Source organism: Quercus lobata, chromosome 4, assembly GCF_001633185.2.
Source record: "Quercus lobata isolate SW786 chromosome 4, ValleyOak3.0 Primary Assembly, whole genome shotgun sequence".
Classification (NCBI taxonomy): Eukaryota; Viridiplantae; Streptophyta; class Magnoliopsida; order Fagales; family Fagaceae; genus Quercus; species Quercus lobata.
The window spans coordinates 59,261,951-59,286,424 of record NC_044907.1 but is presented as its reverse complement, the minus strand read 5'-3'; the positions used below and the strand labels follow the sequence as shown (position 1 = coordinate 59,286,424).

Here is a 24,474-nt window from a genome sequence, read left to right as displayed (position 1 = left end):
AAGAGCAATTTTTTTTTTTCAAAAATACAAAATTTAAACACAACCTAAATCCCCTCCCCCACACTTAAACCTTACATTGTCCCTAATGTAAGGTGAAATGCGAAGAAAAGCCAAAAATAACCAAAATATAAATGTGAAAATAAAAAGATAGGAAAAAGAAATCCCCTTGGGTTGCCTCCCAAGCAGCGCCTTTGTTTATTGTCGTTGGCTTAACTCAATGCTTCTTTCTTCAATCAGTAAAAATTGGATCCTCAAGGTCCAATTTTGCCACATTCTCTGCTTGTAAACCTTCATAGAAAGGCTTAAGTCTATGGCCATTCACCTTGAACACTTTGAAAGTTGCTAAATTTTGAATTTCAACTGCACCATGGGGAAAAACATTAGTAACAACAAAAGGTCTAATCCAACGAGAACGCAACTTACCTAGAAACAAACGAAGCCATGAATGGTATAGAAGGACTTTTTGACCAACTTTAAACTCCTTCCTAGAGATTATCTTGTCATGAAAAACCTTCATCTTTTCCTTGTAAATCCTTGCACTCTCATAGGCATCATTGCGAATTTCCTCTAACTCTTGTAGTTGCAACTTCCTATGTTCTCCACTTTCATCCATTTTCATGTTGAAACTCTTGACAGCCCAATAAGCCTCTTTTGACTTCCCACATGAAATGCTATTATCTTTCTTACCTGATTTACAGAAGTTATGGTTAATTTGCTGATAAACCCTGCTTCTAGCATTTCAGATAACCACAAAGGATCACAAATTACTGGATCTTCTATCTCTACTTTGATAAGTAATCCCGGATAGGGATTGTATCTATCTCCTAGTCCTTCATAAACTCTATCTGCGTCTCCAAAACTTTCATACCATGTAGCTTTATAAGATAGCCATGTATCATCTGTCATATCTTCTGCTCTGATACCATTAACTACCTAGGAGAGAGCACAGCAGTAATATGGAAGCATAAACAATGATAAAATAGATGATAAAGAAGAAGATAGCAAAATAGATATAGTCAAAATAAATTAAAACAGAGTATGGAATATGAAAACAGAAACTAGTAAAATCTTACTTGAATAAAACTTCTGTCTTTGATTAAACTTGAAAACTAACAACGAGTCTTTGAATAAAATAGATGTATGAGTTTTATTTCTTTGCAATTAAGAAGTTACTAGGAATTTTATTACTACATAGCCATTACTTGCTCCTTGTTAGTGTTGGTTAGCCTAAAGACTCGTTGGCAAACCATAGTTTCGCATTGGTCAGCCTGTGATGTTAAGCCGACGGACAGGCGTTGTTTGGGTGGTCCCGCAATGGAGTTTCCCGAGGAGGTGGTCCCGATAGCAAGGATACCAGTGGTTAGTAATAGTTCCGCTAGTAATTATTAATTGCTAGGACACACTTAGGTCAGGCACACACTAATCTAAACATGGAAAGTGATAAGATAGTTAATTCTGAAGAATATAGCATGCAAGATATAGACAGAAATTTACTAGAATGGAATAAATGGAATATACCAATTGAAAGAACTAATAAAATCTATAGACATACTACTTTTTCTAAATTATCTTTCTCGACAGATTACACTATAAAGACTGTTGAAAGAACTTACTCTTTATTTAATGAATATGAAACAATTCAGTTATTTTCAATAGACTCAATTAACAAACATAGAGAAAAATATGCATTTTTACATGTTGGCTTGGTTCAAGTAGCTGTTAAACCATTAACAAGAGAAGCCTTAAATGCAAGTGTTTTACTTTGTTTAAGAGATGACAGACATTTAAGATTTAATGACTCACTCCTAGGAATGATGGAAACAAGTTTACATAAAGGACCAGTATATTTTAATTGTTATACTAGCTTTGCTTTAAGCCTATCTGACAAAAATATTATGGATGCTTTAACTTTGAATATAAAAACAAATGGTTATTACATGAAAGAAGGCTCAGAACCTTTAGCTATTATTTATAGGATTTATTATAAACTGATGAAAACCACTTTAGACCCTCAATCCATAGTTGATCCTTCCCCTAAAGGTCAGACTCTCCTTCTGCAAGCCTCAACCTGAAATACTAGATTACAGGTACCTCAACAAATACAGTGGAAAGATATAACCCTTCCTGAAAGATGGCAACTTGAGGCCATTGCCCCCACATTAAATATAGAAAACACTGAGCCAGACTTCATAGCCCAAAATATAGATGGACAAACATACTGATAGTCTCATAAGACCTAGTAGTTCTACAGGCAGAAAGACCCCTATGATGTTTACCCCTCGAAGCTCCTTTTCCTCTAGGACACCTTTCTCTGATTCCAGACCTTTACCTCCTCAGAATCTTCCTCCAGTTGTACACCTTCCCCCTATAAACATTATGAAAACCCCTATCCAGACAAAAACAACTTATTATATGACAGATACCACACAACCTACCCCTAATGTTCACCGACCTCTTTATCAGCCTCAACCTCAACCTGATTCTCCTACCGACACAGATATATTAGGATTTACAGATGATAGAGAAATTAATATTTTATCTAAAGAATTTGTTTTAGATAAAGAGCTACTAAAATATGATTACTTAAAACACGAAAATAATGACAGAAAGAACCAATTTTTTGAAGAATATAATGAACAAGAAAGAAATAATTTGAGAACTAAGTATTTTGAAATGATGACAGACTTACAGACACACTTTAGTTTCTTTGACTTTTTGGACTATCCTAACAAAAAGATATGTGTAATAGAAAAAAATATTGTCATGGACAAAGACATAAAATCATGAGAAAGTGTATCAGACTTATCGACCATTTGAATCAATTATATTTAGTCAAAATAGTGGAGTCCAAGTATTGGCTACGCCTATCAAAAGACCTAGTCTAAGTGATGATAATAAGAACCTAGATAGTATAATTCAACAGAACAATTACACCAATACCTATTTGAAAACTATTGGTCAAAAGCTACAAGACATAGAGGACAGAATAATACCCCCTTCTACTTCTATAAAAAAAAGAAAATACGTCTAATACCCCTTTGTTTATCCCTCATGAAATACCTCCTCGCCTTAGAGCACCTTTAAAGAAACCTATGACAGAGAAAACTGATAATTTACTTAATGAAATAAATAAAAAATTAGATTTAATGAAATTAGAATCATTAAAGGATATGGAGCCATTAAAAAATAAGAATATTATAACATTAAATACAACAGGAGGAACTGACTCTTCAGAGGATGAAGAATCAGAAGACAATCAATTGACAGATTTGACAAAAATAAATAATTTGGAACCACAATTCACAGATAAATTTCAAATTAATAAATTAACTTTAGCATCTTCATCGCAAGATCGTAAAAAAGGAAGAATTGAAGATTTATACCCCAGAAAGAATTGGTATCCTAAACCTACTCCCCCTGATTTAGAATTTGAAGAAAGACATACTTATGTTAGTTCATCTTATTCGCTAGATTTAATTTATGAATGGAATATTGATGGAATGTTAGAATATGAAATAATAAACCTTTTACATGAAATGACTTTGCTCTTTATTGTTTATAAGAATCATGGAAAATAGGACCATCAAATAACTCATTTAATTGTCACTGGTTTTACTAGCCAATTGAAAGGCTGGTGGGATCATTATTTAAATAATGATGATAGAAATGGAATATTAACAACTGTTAAAAGAGAAACATATGGAAGTGACAGATAGACAACCTTCACAAGATGCAGTTAATACTTTAATTTTTACTATAACTAAACATTTTGTTGGTGATCCCAATCAATATAAAGAAAGAGCTTCAGATGTTTTAATTAATTTAAGATGTCCACAAATTTCAGATTTTAGATGGTATAAAGATGTTTTTATTTCAAAAGTTTTAAGTAGGAATTATTGTCAACAGTCCTACTGGAAAGAAAAATTCATTGCTGGTTTACCTTATTTCTTTGTTCAGAAAGTTAGACTTAATATAGTTAATAATGACGAAACTATAGACTATCCTAGCCTAACATATGGAGACATAATATCTTCAATTAATAAAACAGGTCTATGGCTATGTAATGACTTAAGGCTAAAAAACCAAATAGAAAAAGAAAAAAAGATATGCTAAAAAAGAGCTAGGAACTTTTTGTGAGCAATATGGTTTTGATCCATTAATTGCTCCCTCTAGGAAAAGAAGAAAAGAAAAGAAAGATGACAAAAGTGATAGATACAAGAACAATAATAGAAGATATTATAAAGTTAAGTCTAAAGGAAAGAAGAATCCAAAAGAAAGAAACATGATAGACGTAGGAAAAGTGACATTACTTGCTTCAAATGTGGGAAAAAGGGACACATTAGTAGATTACAAGATTATATCTGTCTAGAAGGAAAGGGTTACAGGATTACAAGAGAGGAGAGATTACAAAAGTCTTTCTGAGGGAGAGGGAGAGCTATCTTAGACCTAAGCTTTGAACCTGAGAATTGAACCTTAAAATTGTGACCTGTAAACTGGACCTTAAGATTGGACCTTCAGATTGGACCTCCCTTCTGTTTTCAGAGCCTGTCCTTTTATAGATAAAGTGAACCATGGAAAGTCTTCAAAAGTAACTTGATTTAAGTAAAGTGATTCAAGTTAATCTGTCGGTAGAATCTTTTAGAATTCTGAATAGTAAAATTTTACTATTCATGAATAGTACTGTCTAGGACTCTGTCAAGGAACGCATGCTAGTAGTGACTTAAAATCTGTCTGTATTTGTCTGGACTGTAATAGCTCTGTCTAGAAGCTATTCATACATGTTGGTGAATAGTGATCTGTCTCTGGTGAATAGTGATCTACTGCCGTTGTCTGTTCAGGAGAGAATTCTGTCTGTCAATCTGTATCTGCGTAGTTATCATAATCTAGCGGATCAGAGTTGTCTTCATACTGCTCATGCTCGTGGAGCACTCCATAATCGTTACATAGAGCACAGTATGAAATAAGAAGGAAAACAGGAACATGATCCTTAGTTGTCATCAATCTGGGATCCTTAACAAACCTTCTTTTCCCAATAAGCCTTCTTGCTAAAGGTCTTAGACCATACATAGCTATCCTGTCGGTGTAGCCATATAAATGGAAACCTCTGTCTAATTCTTTCTGTACTTCATAAATCTTGTTACACATGAAATTAGACTATTCTTAAGCCAGAGCACCTGGATCATCAAGTGATAAATAAGTATCTCTTGTATACTAGTTATATTCAGGGATACAACCCCAATCATGGATAAGGACTAAAATGTGTGTTGGTTGAGCTTCCATATAATAGTGTCCCAAACTGGAAGAGTACTCTAGATTTCCATCTTCATATAATTAAGTCCTCCAATCTATGCTGCTTCTTCTTGGATGACTTTGGGGAATAAACTAATCTGAATTGCAGAAGTTATAATTATTTGCTAATAAACCCTGCTTCTATCATTTCAGATAACCATAAAGGATCACAGATTACTGGATCCTCTATCTCTGTGTTGCTAAGTAATCCCGGGTAGGGATCATATCTGTCTCCTGTTCTTTCATAAACTCTGTCTGAATTTCCAAAGCTCTCATACCATGTAGCCTTATGAGATAACCATATATCACCTGTCATGTCTTCTATTCTGATAAATGCTGTAGAGACTAATACTTTAAAAAGATACATCCATTTATCATAAGAACTTGTTATAGCTTTATGAGTTAATATATTCTGTTGGATTTCGGGGGGTAAGGTTATAATAGCAAGTCTTGTTTTTTGCTAAATCTTAGGGTGGAGCTTTGAAAAGCTTGTTCCCATAAAATAGCTTTTCAGAGACTATAGTTCTGTCTTTGTAGAGCTTGAATCTCCATCCTTCTTGCCAGGGAGTTGACAACCGAGTGCTTCAATAAATGCCCCGGTGCTAACAAGATGTACTTCCAAAGCCTGAGGGGTCATTTGGAATAAGGGTTTCTGTCTGAGGGTGAAGGCTGCCTGTAAATTATCAAGAAGTATTTTAATATGAAGAGGAAGGTCTGTAAATTCTCCATCCTGAAACATGAGATTAGTGCGGAGCACTTTTTGCAGAATTACACTATTTTCACCACATGAATACATTGCCTCTGCTAGCAACGTATCCTGAAGGGATATTGTCTCTATCGAGATGCCTTCATGCATATCCGGAATTATTACTGAAGGTTTTCGAATACCTCTGGGTTGCACCGCTGGTGCCTTGCCCTTGTCTTTTTGAGAGGATCTTTTATTCATAGTAGTCTGCAAATGGGTTTTGGGAAAAGGATTACGTCTTGAAAATAAATATTTTCTGGCAAAGCTTCTTTTTTGTCTATATACTTTTGTAAAGTCTTTTCAAAATTTTTTATAAGAAAAGCAAGAAAAGCATTTATAAAACAAATTTTTCTTTGTACACTTTTATGCTCTTGCTGAGTAGCAATGGTATTAGAGTAGTCATGATGAAGTCTGTCAAAGTAAGTGAGATTCAGAATATTTCTAAAATCTAGTATGATTCTATCCATATATGTACTACTGTATATCTTATCTTGTGAGAATATGTGAAATAAAGTTTCTTTGTAAAGTCTTTTATTAATAGGAAAATCTATCTGGGGGTTATAATTAATTTTGTCTGTTGGAAAATTAAATCTGTCATTATTCAAGAAATTACCACAATTAATATTTTATGTAATGATCAATAAAGGAGAGTCTGTCAGAGATTCTTTTATTAAAATATTTGTTATATGAATGTCTAAAGATACTCTAAAGGGTGTACATATGTCATTTATTATAATTTTGTTTGGAACTTCTATCATACTGTCAATCCATATACTATTAGTCCATGCATATTGATTACAAAAGATTGTATCCATATTTCCTTCTTTTATGCCTTTTCTACTAAGTTCTTTTGTAGATTGGACTTTATGTTGGTACTTATGCAAAAAAGCAATAGGAGAATAAGAACATGTCTCTGTCGCTTTGTTTTGTTTAACTTTCTTTTTGTCATTTTCTGTCAATTGATCAACAAGTAATATTTCTGTCTTTAAAGGTGACAAACTTGTTTTAGGTCTATAGATTCCTCTTTCGTTGATATCTGTTAAAATAGTAACCTTTTTGGAAAAGTGTTTTTCTTTCAAGACTACAATGAATCTAAAGAATATATTTTTTCCTAACACATTAGTTTTAATTCCTTCATCTGTCACTAAAAAGGGATAAAATAAAGCCATAAAAGGAGTTCCTAAATTAATTTTAGAAGGAAGGTCTAAACAAAGGCTGTTTCAAAATATATTCCATCATGGCATATATGATCATTAGGTGTTATGTAATTAATTATGAGGTTTTCACCATTAGCCTGAGTTAATCTTTTAGAAGATTTTTCATAATACTTTAAGGATATTAATCCTTCTTGTATACAATTCATGTAAATACCTGAGTCTATTAAAGCAAAATCTGTCAAAGAAAACTCTTTATTAATTACTAAAGTAATTTCTGCATAACATTTTTTGAAAATTACTCAGTCAATTAAACATAAGAAATTCTGTCTATTGTCATCATCATCATCACTATCATCAAATTTTCTGTCTGTGGGATTAGAAAATTCTTTTTAGTTTATTATTTCTGCAATATTTCGCTCATTTATGTCTGTGGAATTTTCTTCTTTAATTTCTTTAATTTCCTTTTCTACCATTTTTGCTTCTGTCATTAAGTCTTGTAGAGCTACTGGTTTTATCTCTACACCATCTTGTTTTATTTTCATTTTTACCTTTTCTTTCTTGTCTTTTTCTTTCTTGGCTTTTTCTTCCTTTCTGCAATCCATAACATGGTGTCCGTATTTCCTACACCTAATACAAGCAATAGGTATTTCTATAGAGTCTTTCAATTTTAATAAATATTCTTTCTTGTCTTTATGGTGATTTGGTAGATTTTCTATCAGTTTTATTATTATGTCTTTTTGTTTTCTTTTCCTTTTATTAATCTTAAGTGGGTTGGTTGATTTTAACTCTTTCTTTACTTGATCTATTTCTTTTTGACTAACGTTAAATATTTCCATTAATTCATTTATTGTATCTTTCTCAAATTCTAATTTACTAGTTTGTTTAATGATTTTATTATGTCTATCACATTGTTTTTTAGTATGTCCATATCCTTTGCATTTATGACAAATAGTATTACTAACATGTCTGTCAGTTTTCTCATTATCTGATAACTCAGTAGTATTTAAAACTGCTATGTCTCTTTTTTTGTCTATTTCTAAAGGTGTATTTAAAATTTTTATTTTTTTAGTTAATTCTGTCAAACTATCATTTTGGGTATCTATCTTAGATCTTTCAATTAATTTTAGTCTTTGTTAGGTTCTAAAGACTTAGGATTTTATGTATTTAGAACTCTAATGTGTATTGTTGGCAAACCATGATCAAAACAATGTGTTTAGAAGTGTTTTAGTCTTGCTCAAAGTTGTGAATTTTATGTAAAGTTGGAATTGAGCTAATGCAGAAAGCATTATACATTTTGGCCTGGCTCGATTGATCGAAGCTCGGGCAAAATGTTTTTTTCTACAGATTTCCAACTCAGCCCTAGTTGTTTAAAACATTTTAGGGTTTTCTAAATTGTCCTAAGTATAAAAGGCAAACCCTAGCCACGTTTTAGTGTTGCTCATATTTCGGTTTGTGTAAATCTCTTGTGAGATTTAGAGGAGCTTTTCTTTACACAAACTTAGGGTTTTCAAGGAGAAGATTTATCTACACCTTGATGATCAACTCGGTTGCTGCCATTGAAGCTTAAAGAAAACACAAGCAGGTATGCTTGTATTTGGTGGTGAATCCAAGAAAGAAGGAGTTCGTGGATTCATAACTTGCACGTGGTCGTGTCAGTAAGTTCTACTGGTTGGTAGCAATAAATAGTCGAGCATGGGGGCTTATAAGTCTTATTGTATGAACTTCGATTATTTCAAGATAGTGAATTCAAGTTTACCTTGAGGATAGCTAGGTCAAATCCTCCCCAGGTTTTTACCGGTTTGATTTCCTAGGTGATCATATCTTTGTGTTATTTATCTTTCCGCTGCTATGCTTGATATGATCTTTGTGATTATGATAACCTAGATTTGTTTAAATTGGACTAAGTGTAATTCAATTGTGTTTTTAAGGGGTCTAAAAACCATCAGTCTTTCATCAATTTTCTCCTTTAAACTATTACACTTCTTGTCTTTTTTGTTAACTACTTCCACTTTTTCCACTTTTACTTTTACTACACTATCACTATTTGCTTTTTCTTTTAAATTACCATTATTATTGTTTTTCCTACCTTTGTTGACTTTTCCTATCTCATCCTTAGTATCAAGTTTCCTATGTAGAGATTCTTTAAAAGCACTATTTTTTTTTTAGCATGTCTTTTCTTATATCTTTCCCTACATCTTCTTTTACCATTCCTTTTCTTATCATTTCTTTATCTTTAATATTATTAATATTTTTTGTTTTCTTTTCTTCATGCATAGTTCCTATAAGACTAGTTTCTTTCTTTAGTTTGTCCTTTTCTTTGTCTTTATAAGTTATAGATGTAGCTCTGTCAGTTACTTTTGAACTTGTTAAACTATTATTATCTATTAACTCCCCACGTAGAGATTGTTCAAGAGTACTATTTTCTTTCTTACTTGTCTCTATTAGGCTCTTTTGTCTTTTTGTGTCTAGCTTTTTACATATAATTTGTACTGAACTAGAAACTTCTTTATTGTTTTGCTTTTCCACCATTTCTTTTAGTCTGTCATTTTCTATAGTACTTCTTTATTTTGTGAGATCTTTTATTTTATCTTCTATACCTGTTACTCTTTCCTTAATTGGTCAGTTTCTTCGTCAACTCTTTTGTCAGTTGCTTTTAACGTCTGTAAATTCTTATCTATGTCTTCTTTTGAATTATTACCTATATATCGATTATTTGTCATAGTTTTTATTAAAGATGATATATGATGGGGTACAAATGTGCTTTCTTGTTTCAAAGGTGAATTTAAAGCTTTCATTCTTTCATAGAGGTCCAAAAAACTATCACTTTTCTTTTCAACTTTAGTATATATAGCGGATCTGTCAATATTTTCTAAAGATTCTAATTTTCTATTAATTCTGTCTAAAAAACTATCATTGTGTTTATTAGTCTGTCGGTTGATTTTATCTCCTGTTAAAGTATTCCAATTATTTGTGTTACTTTTATAATAATCATCCATATCATTGTCAGAATCAGAATCTGTTTCATAATCCATATCACTATTTGACCAATTATAATTTATATCTTTCATGCTATAACCTTCATCATAATCTATATCATCATAGTCCATGTTTCAACTTAGTGTGTGCCTAACCTAAGTGTGAACAAGCAAACAGATGATGAACTGATAAATGTATTTATTCTCTTTCTAAGCAATTAATAATTACTAGCGGAACTATTACTAACCACTGGTATCCTTGTTATCGGGACCACCTCCTCGAGAAACTCCATTACGGGACCACCCAAACACACGCCTGTCCTTCGGCTAACAACAAAGGGGTTAACCAATGCGAAACTATGGTTTGCCAACGAGTCTTTATGCTGACCAACGCTAACAAGGAGCAAGTAGTGGCTATGCGGTAATAAAATTCCTAGTAACTTATCAATTACAAAGAAATAAAACTCATACATATACTACCCATGGCAAACCATATATATACCATTAAATACATATACATATACCATTAAATACATTTATCAGTTCATCATCTGTTTGCTTGTTTAGACTTAGGCTAGGCACACACTAATTTGAAACATGGACTATGATGATATAGATGATAATTGGTCTACTAGTGATATGGATTATGAAACAGATTCTGATTATGACAGTGATATGAATGATTATAAATATAATAGTAACACAAATAATTGGAGTACTTTAACAGGAGATAAAATCAACTAACAGAATAATAAACACAATAATAGTTTTTTGGACAAAATTAATAGAAAATTAGAAGATATTGATAGATCCATTATATATACTAAAGTTGAAAAGAAAAGTGATAGTTTTTTGGACCTCTATGAAAGAATGAAAGCTTTAAATTCAGTTTTAGAAAAAGAAAAAGAATTTGAACCCCATCATAGATCACCCTTAACAAAAACTATGACAGATGATTGGCATAATCAGGGACGGACCTACAGTAAGGCAAGGGGGCCATTGCCCTAACCCCCCCCTCCCCCCCAACCAAAAAAAAAAGCTAATATATTAAAATTTTGTCCTAATAGCCCCTCCCCCCCCCCCCCAATTAAAAAAAAAAAAAAAAAACTAGTATGAATAAATCTGAAAAAATCACCGACAAATTCTCATAAAAATAAAAAATAAATAACCGACAAAATAAAAAATAAATATGGAATGAAATCTGAAAACCTAAATTACAATTCTCAAATTTTTACCCTAGCCTCACTCTTCCTCCACTTAACCTCATCAAGCATCAACGCCTCCTCCATCATTGCTGTTAAGTGCTGCTGCTGTTCTTTTCCTCAGATCAGATCCGGACTGTTGGTCTGTTGCTGCTGCTGCTCCTCCTCAGATGCTTGATCACAGTCACACACAGTAAATCTAAGAAATTTCTCTCCTCTCTCAAGTTTAGATTTTTGTTTTTTTGTCTTTGCCAGGTTAGCCCTCTGCCCTTTGCATTTTTTGATGAACTATGTTAACTATATTTCAGTATTTGTGAATTGTGGCTTACTGGCTTTTATTGGACTGGTGTGTTTACTGTGTTGTGTCTTGTCATGTGTGGACCGTAGACTTAGTTGGTGTTTGTGGCTTTGGATTAAGACTTGAGTATTGACTATTGTGTAAAGTGTAATTGTTTATTTGTTTGTGGCTTTTTGCTTTTTTGATTGTGTGGACGCAGGACTAGTTTCAAACTTTGTTTGTAACTTTTTTTTTTTTGGTTTTAACTATAAAGAAATAAAGTGGGACCAAGATACAGTAGGATGTGAGTATGTGATAGTGAATATCTTATTTGTGAGAGTAGTATTTGGTAGTCTTTTTTTGTCACTTGTGAGTCTGTGAAGACTAGTCTTTGGTAAGTCATAAGTGACTTTTTTGTGAGACCAATCACCAATTGACCAAGTCTTTGGTCAATTGTTTTAGTTTTATCAAAAATTGTCTTTGTCACTTTGTATGATGTGGCTAATATAGTAATATTATATATATATATATGTGTGTGTGTGTGTGTGTGTGTGTGTGTGTGTGAGTGATAATATGAACTTGTGAACTTTGTTTTTATCACTTTATGTGTCGTGGCTAATATTAGTAATATATAAACTTGTACTTATCTGTTTGTGATTATTTTAGTTTTATATTTTTTTTTTTTTTGGTTGAGAAGTCCCTTTTTTTTTTAGTTGGTGTATAGAACTACGAAATATGGAAATAATGAGGAACTTTTTTTTATTTTTTTTTATTTTTATAATTTGTAGATCATGAGTAAGTCCACTACAATATTAAATTTTTTCAAAAGAAAAAATTTAAATAATTCTAAAGTCATAGCTGATGATGCAAGATTGCCAACCCCTAGCGTTGAATCCGTTGATGTCCCAGTTTCTAAAAATCTCCAAACAGAAGTTCCAAATGTCACCATTGACAAAAGTACAGGTTTTGTGCGTGATCTTGGAATGCGTAAGCAAATATGATGCTAATGAACGGGATGAAATTCGAAGAGCTTACATTAATCTTGGTCCATACCAACCTAAACTAGATGAGTACAAGAAAACTAAATTTGGAAGGAATTCTCGTAAATTTAAACATTCATGGTTTGCAATTAAGGAATTTAGTCCATGGCTTGAATATTCACCTAGTAAAGATGTTGCTTTTTGTCTACCGTGCTTTCTCTTTGACAAGCCAACTAGGAATTTTGGGAGTCATGTATTCACTAAAGATGGATTTCGGAATTGGAAGAAAGTTAATGATGGAAATAATTTTTCCTTTTTGAATCATATGGGGAAACAACCTAACTCTTTTCATAGAGCTTCCGAGAAAGCGATGACAGATTTGATGAACCAGTCTCAACACATACAAAAGGTACTTGAAATTCAATTCTGATCAAATTGAAAGCAATCGGTTGCGGTTAAAGGCCTCAATTGATGTTGTCAAAGTGCTTGCATTTCAAGGACTTGCTTTTAGAGGACGAGATGAAAGTTCTGATTCAATTAATCATGGGAATTTTCTTGAAATATTGGATTTGGTGGTATCATATAATGAATATGTTGCAGAAGTGATAGAGAAAGCTCCCAAAAATGCCTCTTACAAATCACCAAAAATCCAAAAGGAAATCTTACATGTATTTTCAAACAAGGTGAAGAAGGCAATTCGTGAAGAAATTGGTGATGCAAAGTTTTGCCTAATTGTTGATGAAGCTCGTGATGAGTCAATGAAGGAGCAAATGGCTATTGTTATAAGATTTATAGACAAAGATGGTTTTGTTCGAGAACGTTTTTTTGGGGTGGTCCATGTCCTCGATACTACGACATTAACCCTAAAAGATGAAATATATTCTATCTTGTCACATCATAGTCTAGATATTCAAGATATTCGAGGGCAAGGATATGATGGTGCAAGCAATATGCGAGGTGAGTGGAATGGATTAAAAGCTTTGGTTTCAAATGATTGTCCATATGCTTACTTCATTCATTGTTTTGCACATCGTTTGCAATTAGCATTAGTGGCAGCATCAAAAGAAGTTATTCTTGTTCAAAGTTTTTTTAATAGATTATCATCTATTGTCAATGTTGTTTGTGCTTCACGTAAGCGTACTGAGCAACTAAAAAAAGCTTATGCTGATCAAATTGCATATTTTGTTGAAATTGGTGAGCTTGAAACTGAAAGAGGACTTAATCAAATTAGCACATTACAACGAGCTGGAGATACTCGTTGGGGTTCTCACTTGAGATCGATTTCTAGCTTGGTAAATATATTTAGTCCAATATGTGAAATTTTACTTAAGAGATCATCAAGGAAGGAAATACTACTTCCCAATGAGAAGCAGCATACTCATGTTATCATGCTATGATTTCTTTTGAATTTGTGTTTGTTTTGCATCTCATGAAAGAAATTATGAAGATCACTGATGCACTTTGTCAAGCTTTGCAGTGTCAGCCTCAAGACATTTTAAATGCGATGAATTTTGTTTCATCCACTAAAGCACTTATTCAAAAATTCAGAGATGAAGAGTGGGATAATTTACTTACCACTGTGAAATCATTTTGTGAGGTATGTGACATAGATGTCCCAGATATGAATGCTCGTTATGTTAAGAGAGGAGGTCTAGCTCGTTATCAACAAGATGACTTCACAATTGAGCATCATTATCGGGTAGATATTTTTTATGCTGCAATAGATTCTATACTACAAGAATTAAATCATCGGTTTAGTAAGCATGAAGTGGAATTGCTTAATCTTTGTTCAGCTCTTGATCCTAAAGAGGCACGTGAGTCCTTTAGAAGTATAGACATTTTGTTGTTAGTAAGCAAGTTTTATCCGAAAGACTTCACAAATCAAGAAATGACACTTTTAAAGGTAGAAGTTGATCATTATGAGCACAATGTAGTTCGGCATCCAGACTTCAAGAAGCTATCAAGTATTTCTGAGTTGTGCCAATGGTTGGTAAAAACCCGAAAATCATTATTTTACCCATATATTTATAGATTGATTACACTTGTGCTCACTCTTCCAGTTTCTACTGCAACTACAGAGCGAGCATTTTTAGCCATGAATATTATCAAGAATAGGCTTCGCAACAAGATGAAAGATGATTTTCTAATGGACTCTATGATTTTGTACATTGAGAAGGAGATTGCTACAAAATTTGGTACAGAATCAATTATAGACGACTTTCGAGACTTAAAAGAGCGTCGAGTTCCATTTTGATAAATGTGTTGAAATGTTTAAAAAACACTTATTTTGTATGTTATACTTTGTCGACATTTTTATAATATCAAATGTTTAAGAAACAATTATTTTATATGTAGTATTTTGTTGAATATGAAATAGGTGTTAGTTTTTATTTTCATAAAAAAAATAAAATAAAAAAAATTTAAGCTTTGCCCCCCCCCCCCAAAGTTCAAATCTTGGTTCCGTCCTTGGGCATAATAGACAAAAGAATAATTTGACAAGTACCGGCATATCAATGAATATGATAGACAGCAGAAAAGATGGCTTAATAGTTAATGATAATAATAGTTTAACAAATTCAAAAGTAACTGATAGAGCTATATCTATAACTTATAAAGACAAAGAAAATGACGAACTAAAAAGAGAAACTAGTCTTATAGGAATTATACATGAAGATAAGAAAAGACAAAATACTAATAATATTAAAGATAAAGAAATAATAAAAAGAAAGGAATGGTAAAAGAGATGAAAGAAATGTTTGAAAAACAAAATAGTGAAAAACTATGTGGAAAGCTAAAGACAAAAGAAGATGTAGAGAAAGTGATAAGAAAAGATATGCTAAAAAAAAATAGTGCTTTTAAAGAATCTCTACGTAGGAAGATAGAAGTAGAAGAAAAGATAAGACAAGAAAGAGAAATAGTCAACAAAGGAAGAAAAAACAATAATAATGGTAATTTAAAAGAAAAAGCAAATAGTGATAACGTAGTAGAAGTAAAAGTGGAAAAAGTAGAAGTAGTTAATGAAGACAAAAGTGTAATAGTTTAAATGAAAAAATTGATGAAAGACTAAAATTAATTGAAAGAGATATAGTATATACACAAACGGATAGCTTGACAGAATTAACTAAAAAAATGAAAATTTTAAACACACCTTTAGAGACAAACAGAAAAAGGGACATAGCAGTTTTAAATACTATTGAGTTATCAGATAATGAGAAAACTGACAGACATGTTAATAATATTATTTGTCATAAATGCAAAGAATATGAGCATACTAAAAAACAATGTGACAGACATAATAAAATTGTTAAACAAATAAGTAAATTAAAATTTGAGAAAAATATAATAAATGAATTAATGGAAATATTTCATGTTAAGCAAAAAGAGATAGATCGAGTAATGAAAAAGGAAGAGATAAAATCAACCAACCCACTTAAAATTAATAAAAGAAAAAGAAAACAAAAAGACATAATAATGAAACTGATAGAAAATCTACCAAATCACCATAAAGACAAGAAAGAATATTTATTAAAATTGAAAGACTCTATAGAAATACCTATTGCTTGTATTAGGTGTAGGAAATATGTTCACCATGTTACAGATTGTAGAAAGAAAGAAAAAGACAAGAAAGAAAAGATAAAAATGAAAATAAAACAAGATGATGTAAAGATAAAACCAATAGCTCTACAAGTTTTAATGACAGAAGCAAAAATGGTGATAAAGGAAATTAAAGAAAAAAATTCCACAAACATAAATGAGTGAAATATTGCAGTAATAATAAACTTAAAAGAATTTTCTAATCCAACAGACGAAAAATTTGATGATGATGATGACAATAGAGAAAATTTCTTAAGTTTAACTGACAGAGTAATTTTCCAAAAATGGCATACAGATAGTACTTTTGTAATTAATAAAGAGTTCTCTTTGACAGAAATTGCTTTAATAGACTCAGGAGCTGACATGAACTGTATACAAGAAGGATTAATACCTTTAAAGTACTTTGAAAAATCATCTGAAAGATTAACACAAGCTAATGATGAAAAACTAATAATTAATTATAAAATACCTAGTGTTCACATATGTAATGATGGAGTTTGTTTTGAAATAGTTTTTGTTTTAATTAAAGACCTTTCTTCTAAAATCATTCTAGGAAAACCCTCTATGACTTTACTTTACCCCTTTTTAATGACAGAAGAAGGTATTAAAACTAATGTGCTAGGGAAAGACATACTTTTTAAATTTATTTTACCACCACTTCCAAAAGATATTTATTCACTTAATACCATAGTGAAGGAAATTGATATAGAAGGAATTGACAAAAAGAATAGACATTTGGAATCTTTGAAGTCAAAAATAATATACAAAAGAATAGCTGATCAATTAATAGACCCCATACTAAATAATAAAATAAAGTTATTCAGACAACAGATCGAGACAGAGATTTGTTCCAGTCTCCCTACTGCTTTTTGGCACAGGCATCAACATATAGTACAGTTACCTTATGAAAAAGATTTTAATGAAAGACAAATACCTACTAAAGCTAGGCCAATACAAATGAATAATGAATTATTAGAACATTGTCAGAAAGAAATTGAAGATCTTTTAACTAAAGGATTAATCAGAAAGAGCAAGTCTCCTTGGAGTTGTGCTGCTTTTTATGTTAATAAACAGGCAAAATTGGAGCGAGGAGTTCCAAGATTAGTTATAAAATATAAACCTTTAAATAAAGCATTATAGTGGATAAGATATCCTATTCCCAATAAGAAAGATCTTCTTGAAAGACTTCATGAAGCAACCATATTTTCTAAATTTGACATGAAAAGTGGATTTTGGTAGATACAGATAGATACAAAACTGCTTTTACAATTCCTTTCGGTCATTATGAATGGAATGTTATGCTTTTTGGTTTGAAGAATGCACCCAGTGAATTTCAAAATATAATAAATGACATATTTACACCTTTCATAGATTTTTCCATTGTTTATATAGATGATATCCTAATCTTTTCTAAATCAATAGATGACCATTGGAAACATTTAAATATATTTGTCAAAGTAATCAAACAAAATGGTTTAGTCATTTCAGCCTCTAAAATAAGTTTATTTCAATATAAAATTCGATTTTTTGGTCATAATATTTATAAAGGAACTTTAAGCCCTATTGACAGAGCTATTCAATTTGTAGATGAATTCCCAGACGAGATAAAAGATAAAAATCAATTACAGAGATTTCTTGGCAATCTAAATTATGTTTCAGATTATTTTCAGGGATTAAGAAAAATATGCAGACCCTTGTATAAAAGATTAGAAAAGAATCCTCTGCCTTGGACAGACAGACATACTATGATAGTTATATAGATTAAAAAATATGTTAAGCAACTTCCTTGTATTGTTATTCACTCTCCTGATACTTTTAAAATTGTTGAGACAGATGTTTCTGACATAGGTTATGGTGGAATTCTAAAACAGGTAGCAAAAAATGATGCTAAAGAACAAATTGTTAGATTTCATTCTAGCTCTTGGTCAGCTACCTAGCAGAATTACAGCACTATTAAGAAAGAGATTTTATCTATCATACTATGTGTTTCAAAATTCCAAAATGATCTTTTTAATCAAAAGATTTTAATCAGAATTGATTGTAAAAGTGCTAAAGAAGTTTTACAAAAAGATGTTCAAAATCTTGTTTCTAAATAGAGTTTTACTCGATGGCAGGCTATTTTAAGTGTTTTTGACTTTGATATTGAATATATTAAAGGGGAAACTAATTCGATTCTTGATTTTATAACCCATGAATTTCTACAGGGAAGATGAGTTCCCTTGCAGATAAGAGCAAATCCCCAAAACCTAAAACTAGACAGTTCTATACTGCTCCCCCGATTCCTCCTCCCCCTAGCAAATTCCTCCCTTGTCCCTCTTTCACTTCACCCACTTTCTCTTCAAATAAATCTCAAGAAAGAACTCCATTAACTTGTAGTCCAAACCCTTTCCAACCATTCTCCACAAGCCCCAATCCAACATCCAAACAGACTTATGCCTTACCCTCAACTTCCTCAACCCCTCCTTTAAAGAAACCATTTAATGTAGTTGCATCTTCTTTTCCTCCTTTGGCCTCTCCCTCCAACCAACCAAAATATAGATTCTCTACCCCTCAGGAAACTAAAACCCAAAACCCAAAAGAAGATCACAACATTAAACTCCCAAAAGACTCCTGGAATTTTATTTTATGGATTGAACCAGAATACTAGCACATAACAGAGCCCTTCTCCCTAGTAAGACAACTCATACCCCTAGGATGGGAACATCCTAAGACAGATACTTTTAAGACCTAGACATTTTATGAGCATATTTTAGTAGATACGGACTCAATATTAGTAATACATATGCCTTGTTCCCAGGAACCAAACAGAGTTGGTTACTCTAAAGTTGTTATAAAACAGATTCTCACTCCTTCCTAGTGGAAAGCACAACCCTGGATCACCAGCAACTTTTTTGTACTTTTTGAGCCTCAGTTTTACAATTATTATGACTATATGGAAGCTTGGGACAAATTCCTTTTATTCCAAAATAATATTAACAGGCATACTTGGTTTTTCTAGTTTAATATGTACAGAAAGAAAGATATGATGATTCCAAGATGGTTTATTGACTGGTGGAATTCCTATGGTCCTGAAGCTATGACTCTCCCCCTTGATCTTTTAAAAGCCTATGAGACTTTCAAGAAAGAACCAAACATACCGCATCTTAGGGATTTCCCACATCTTTTGCAATTCTTTTACGGGTTTCCAGATCTCCCATGGATCATTAGATGGGAATACAAGATATAGCAGCATCCCCAGTATCCTTTTCCTATGCTCGCCAAAAAGTTTAAATTAAAATGGTGGAATAAGTTTAATTTTGATCATATTTGCCAAGAATTACAGAAAAAGATCTCTTTCTCCCAGATAGAAAGTTCTAATTTCTTTCTAGATAAGAGTCAAGTTCAGTGCCAACTTGCCTCTGTTTCAGACAGAAGACAGCTTAAAAACCAACTGCTTGAAGCTACATCACAAATATTAGATGATGAAGATGACACAGTAATGGAATCCTCCTCTGGAAACTACAGGACTCATCCAAAAGCATTTTAAGATTTTCAAGACCCCTATGACATGTGACAGATAAGACAAAAGACCAAAAGACAAAATGACAGAATGCAGATCTAGAAAGATATTTTGACAGAAAATTACTATTCACTAGCATGCGAACTGACAGATTCACAAGCAGACTACTGTTCAATACTTTTACTGTTCAAGATTCTACCGACAAATTAACTTGAGTTCACTTTACTTAACTCATGTTACTTTTGAAGACTTATCATGGTTCACTCCATTTATAAAAAGACAAACTCCAAAGACAGAAGAGGTCCAATCTGAAGGTCCAGTTTCCAAGTCCTAATTTCTAAGGTCCAGCTTAGGTCTAAGATAGCTCTCCCTCTCCCTCAAAAAGACTCTTGTAATCCTTTCTCTCTTGTAATCCTTCCCTTCTAGACAGATATAATCTTGTAACCCTTTACAGATTTTACTTTGTAATCTTGTAACTCTTCAGATAGTGTTTTATTTTCAAGCTTGTATCAAAGACAGTTTGTTTTCAAGTTTAATCAAATACAGAAGTTTTATTTAGGTAAGATTTTACTAGTTTTTTTTTTTCATATTTCATACTCTGTTTTAATTTATTTTGACTATATCTATTTTGCTATCTTCTTCTTTATCATCTATTTTATCATTGTTTATGCTTCCATATTACTGTTGTTCTCTCTCCTAGGTAGTTAATGGTATCAGAGCCATGGGTGGTATATGTAAAAGTTTTATTTCTTCGCAATTAAGAAGTTACTAGGAATTTTATTACTGCATAGCCACTACTTGCTCCTTGTTAGCGTTAGTCAGCCTAAAGACTCGTTGGCAAACCATAGTTTCATGTTGGTTAGCCCCTTTGTTGTTAGCCGACGGACAGGCGTGTGTTTGGGTGGTCCTGCAATGGAGTTTCCTGAGGAGGTGGTCCTGATAATAAGGAAACCAGTGGTTAGTAATAGTTCTGCCAGTAATTATTAATTGCTTAGAAAGAAAATAAATACATTTATCAGCTCATCATCTGTTTGCTTGTTCACACTTAGGTTAGGCACACACTAATTTGAAACATGGACTATGATGATATAGATTATGATGAAGGTTATAGCATGAAAGATATAGATGATAATTGGTCAAACAGTAATATGGATTATGAAACAGATTCTGATTCTGACAGTGATATTGATGATTATTATTATAGTAGCAACACTAATAATTGGAGTACTTTAACAGGAGATAAAATCAACCGACAAACTAATAAACACAATAATAGTTGTTTAGATAGAATTAATAGAAAATTAGAATCTTTAGAAGATATTGACAAATCCACTATATATACTAAAGTTGAAAAGAAAAATGATAGTTTTTTGGACCTCTATGAAAGAATGAAAGCTTTAAATTCACCTTTGAAAAAAGAAATAGAATTTGAACCCCATCATAGATCATCTTTTACAAAAACTAATTGGTATATAGATAATAATTCAAAAGAAGATATAGATAAGAATTTACAAACGTTAAAAGCAACTGACAGAAGAGTTGACGAAGAAACTGACCCAATTAAGGAAAGAGTAACACGTATAGAAGATATAATAAAAGATCTCATAAAAGAAAGAAGTATTATAGAAAGTGTCAAAGATATAATAAATGAAGACAAAGTAATAGAGACAAGTAAGAAAGATAATAGTATTTCACGAGAGAAGTTAAAAGAAGAGATAGGACAAGAAAGGATTAATATCTTAGTACAAGACAAAGCAAAAGAAATGATTGAAAGACAGAATAGTGAAAAGATATGTAGAAAGTTAGACACAAAAGATGAAGTAGGAAAAGTTACAAAAGACATGCTAAAACCAAAAGCAAATAGTAGTCTTAAACAATCTCTACGTAGGAGACTTGAAACTAAGGATGAGATAGAAAAAGTTAACAAAGGTAGGAAAAACAATAATAATGGTAATTTAAAAGAAAAGGCAAATAGTGATAGTATAGTAAAAGTAAAAGCGGAAGTAGTCAACAAAAAAGACAAGAAGGGTAATAGTTTAAAGGAGAAAATTGATGAAAGACTAAAATTAATTCAAAGATCTATAATAGATACCCAAAATGATAGTTTGACAGAATTAACTAAAAAAATGAAAATTTTAAATTTACGTGTAGAAATAGACAGAGAAAGAGACATAGCAATTTTAAATACTACTGAGTTATCAGATAATGAGAAAACTGACAGACATGTTAGTAATACTATTTGTCATAAATGCAAAGAATATGGGCATACTAACAAACAATGTGACAAACATAATAAAATTATTAAACAATTTAGTAAATTAGAATTTGAGAAAGATATTATAAATAAATTAATGGAAATATTTAATGTTAGTCAAAAAGAAATAGATCAAGTAAAGAAAGAGTTAAAATCAACCAACTCACTTAAGATTAATAAAAGAAAAAGAAAACAAAAAGACATAATAATGAAACTAATAGAAAATCTACCGAATCACCATAAAGACAAGAAAGAATATTTGTTAAAATTGAAAGACTCTATAGAAATACCTATTGCTTGTATTAGGTGTAGGAAATATGGACACCATGTTACAGAATGTCGAAAGAAAGAGAAAGCTAAAGATAAGAAAGAAAAAGACAAGAAACAAAAGGAAAAAATGAAAATAAAACAAGATGATGTAGAGATAAAACCAATAGCTCTACAAGACTTAATGACAGAAGCAAAAATAGTAAAAAAGGAAATTAAAGAAATTAAAGAAGAAAATTCCACAGACATAAATGAGCAAAATATTGCAGAAATAATAAATTTAAAAGAATTTCCTAATTCCACTGACAGAAATTTTGATGATGATGATGATGGCAATAGAAAAAATTTCTTAAGTTTAATTGACAGCGTAATTGTCCAAAAATGGCAAACAGAAATTACTTTAGTAATTAATAAAGAGTTTTCTTTGACAGAAATTGCTTTAATAGACTCAGGTATTGACATGAATTGTATACAAGAAGGATTAATACCCTTAAAGTATTATGAAAAATCTTCTGAAAGATTAACTCAGGCTAATGGTGAAAATCTCATAATTAATTACATAATACCTAATGTTCATATATGCCATGATGGAATATATTTTGAAACAGCCTTTGTTTTAATCAAAGACCTTCCTTCTAAAATTAATTTAGGAACTCCTTTTATGGCTTTATTTTATCCCTTTTTAGTGACAGATGAAGGAATTAAAACTAATATGTTAGGAAAAAATATATTCTTTAGATTCATTGTACCACCTGTCTTGAAAGAAAAACACTCTTCCAAAAAGGTTACTATTTTAACAGATATCAACGAAAGAGGAGTCTATAGACCCGAAACAAGTTTTTCACCTTTAAAGACAGAAATATTACTTGTTGATCAATTTACAGAAATTGACAAAAAGAAAGTTAAACAAGACGAAGAGACAGAGAGATGTTCTTATTCTCCTATTGCTTTTTTGCATAAGTACCAACATAAAGTCCAATCTACAAAAGAACTTAGTAGAAAAGGCATAAAAGATGGAAATATGGATACAATCTTTTGTAATCAATATGCATGGAATAATAGTATATGGATTGAGAGTATGATAGAAGTACCAAACAAAGTTATAAAAAATGACATATGTACACCCTTTATAGTATCTTTAAACATTCATATAACAGATATTTTAACAAAAGAATCTCTGACAGACTCTCCTTTATTGATCATTACAGAAAATATTAATTGTGGTAGTTTCTTGAATAATGACAGATTTAATTTCCCAACAAACAAAATTAATTATAACCCCCTAATAGATTTTCCTGTTAATAATAGACTTTACAAAGAAACTTTATTTCACATATTCTCACAAGATGAGATATACAGTAGTACATATATGGATAGAATCATACTAGATTTTAGAAATATTCTGAATCTCACTTACTTTGACAAACTTCATCATGACTACTCTAATACCATTGCTACTCAGCAAGAGCACAAAAGTGTACAAAGAAAAGTTTGTTTTATAAATGCTTTTCTTATAAAAAATTTTGAAAAGACTTTACAAAAGGATATTGACAAAAAAGAAGCTTTGCAAGAAAATATTTATTTTCAAGATCATTTTTCAAGATGTAATCCTTTTCCCAAAACCCATTTGCAGACTACTATGAATAAAAGATCCTCTCAAAAAGACTAGGGCAAGGTACCAGCGATGCAACCCAGAGGTATCTGAAAACCTTCAGTAAGAATTTTGGTTATGCATGAAGGCGTCTCGATAGAGACAATATCCCTTCAGGATACGTTGCTAGCAGAGGCAATGTATTCATGTGGTGAAAACAGTGTAATTCTGCAAAAAGCGCTCCACACTGATCTCATGTTTCAATACTAAGAATTTACAGACCTTCCTCTTCATATTAAACTACTTATTGATAATTTACAGGTAGCCTTCACCCTCAAACAGAAACCCTTATTCCAAATGAACCTTCAAGCTTTGGAATTACATCTTGTTAGCACCGAGGCATTTATTGAAGCATTCAGTTGTCAACTCCCTGGCAAGGAGGATGGAGATTCAAGCTCCACAAAGATAGAACTACAGTCTCTAAAAAGCTATCTTATGGGAACAAGCTTTTCAAAGCTCCACCCTAAGATTCAGCAAAAAAGAGACTTACTATTAGAACCTTACCCCCTAAAATCCAACAAAATATATTAACTCATAAAGCTATAACAAGTTCTTATGATAGATGGATGTATCTTTTTAAAGTA

At 31.6% G+C, this 24,474-nt stretch overlaps 3 protein-coding genes across 3 annotated transcripts; 2 read left to right on the top strand and 1 right to left on the bottom strand.

The window, feature by feature from the left end:
* Window positions 1-229: 229 nt before the first annotated feature.
* On the bottom strand, window positions 230-613 carry LOC115985507. The gene is made up of 2 exons (XM_031108446.1): window positions 424-613; window positions 230-360 (listed from the first exon to the last, which is right to left on the bottom strand). The coding sequence occupies exons 1-2, from the start codon at window positions 611-613 to the stop codon at window positions 230-232; spliced, it is 321 nt and encodes a 106-aa protein (XP_030964306.1).
* Window positions 614-12,584: 11,971 nt separating this feature from the next.
* Window positions 12,585-14,022, top strand: LOC115985506 (zinc finger MYM-type protein 1-like). Its single transcript, XM_031108445.1, has 2 exons — window positions 12,585-13,034; window positions 13,087-14,022. Exons 1-2 carry the CDS (start codon window positions 12,585-12,587, stop codon window positions 14,020-14,022), a joined length of 1,386 nt encoding a protein of 461 aa, XP_030964305.1.
* Window positions 14,023-14,066: 44 nt separating this feature from the next.
* LOC115985505 lies at window positions 14,067-14,879 on the top strand. The gene has a single exon (XM_031108444.1). It carries the CDS (start codon window positions 14,067-14,069, stop codon window positions 14,877-14,879), a length of 813 nt encoding a protein of 270 aa, XP_030964304.1.
* Window positions 14,880-24,474: the final 9,595 nt, after the last annotated feature.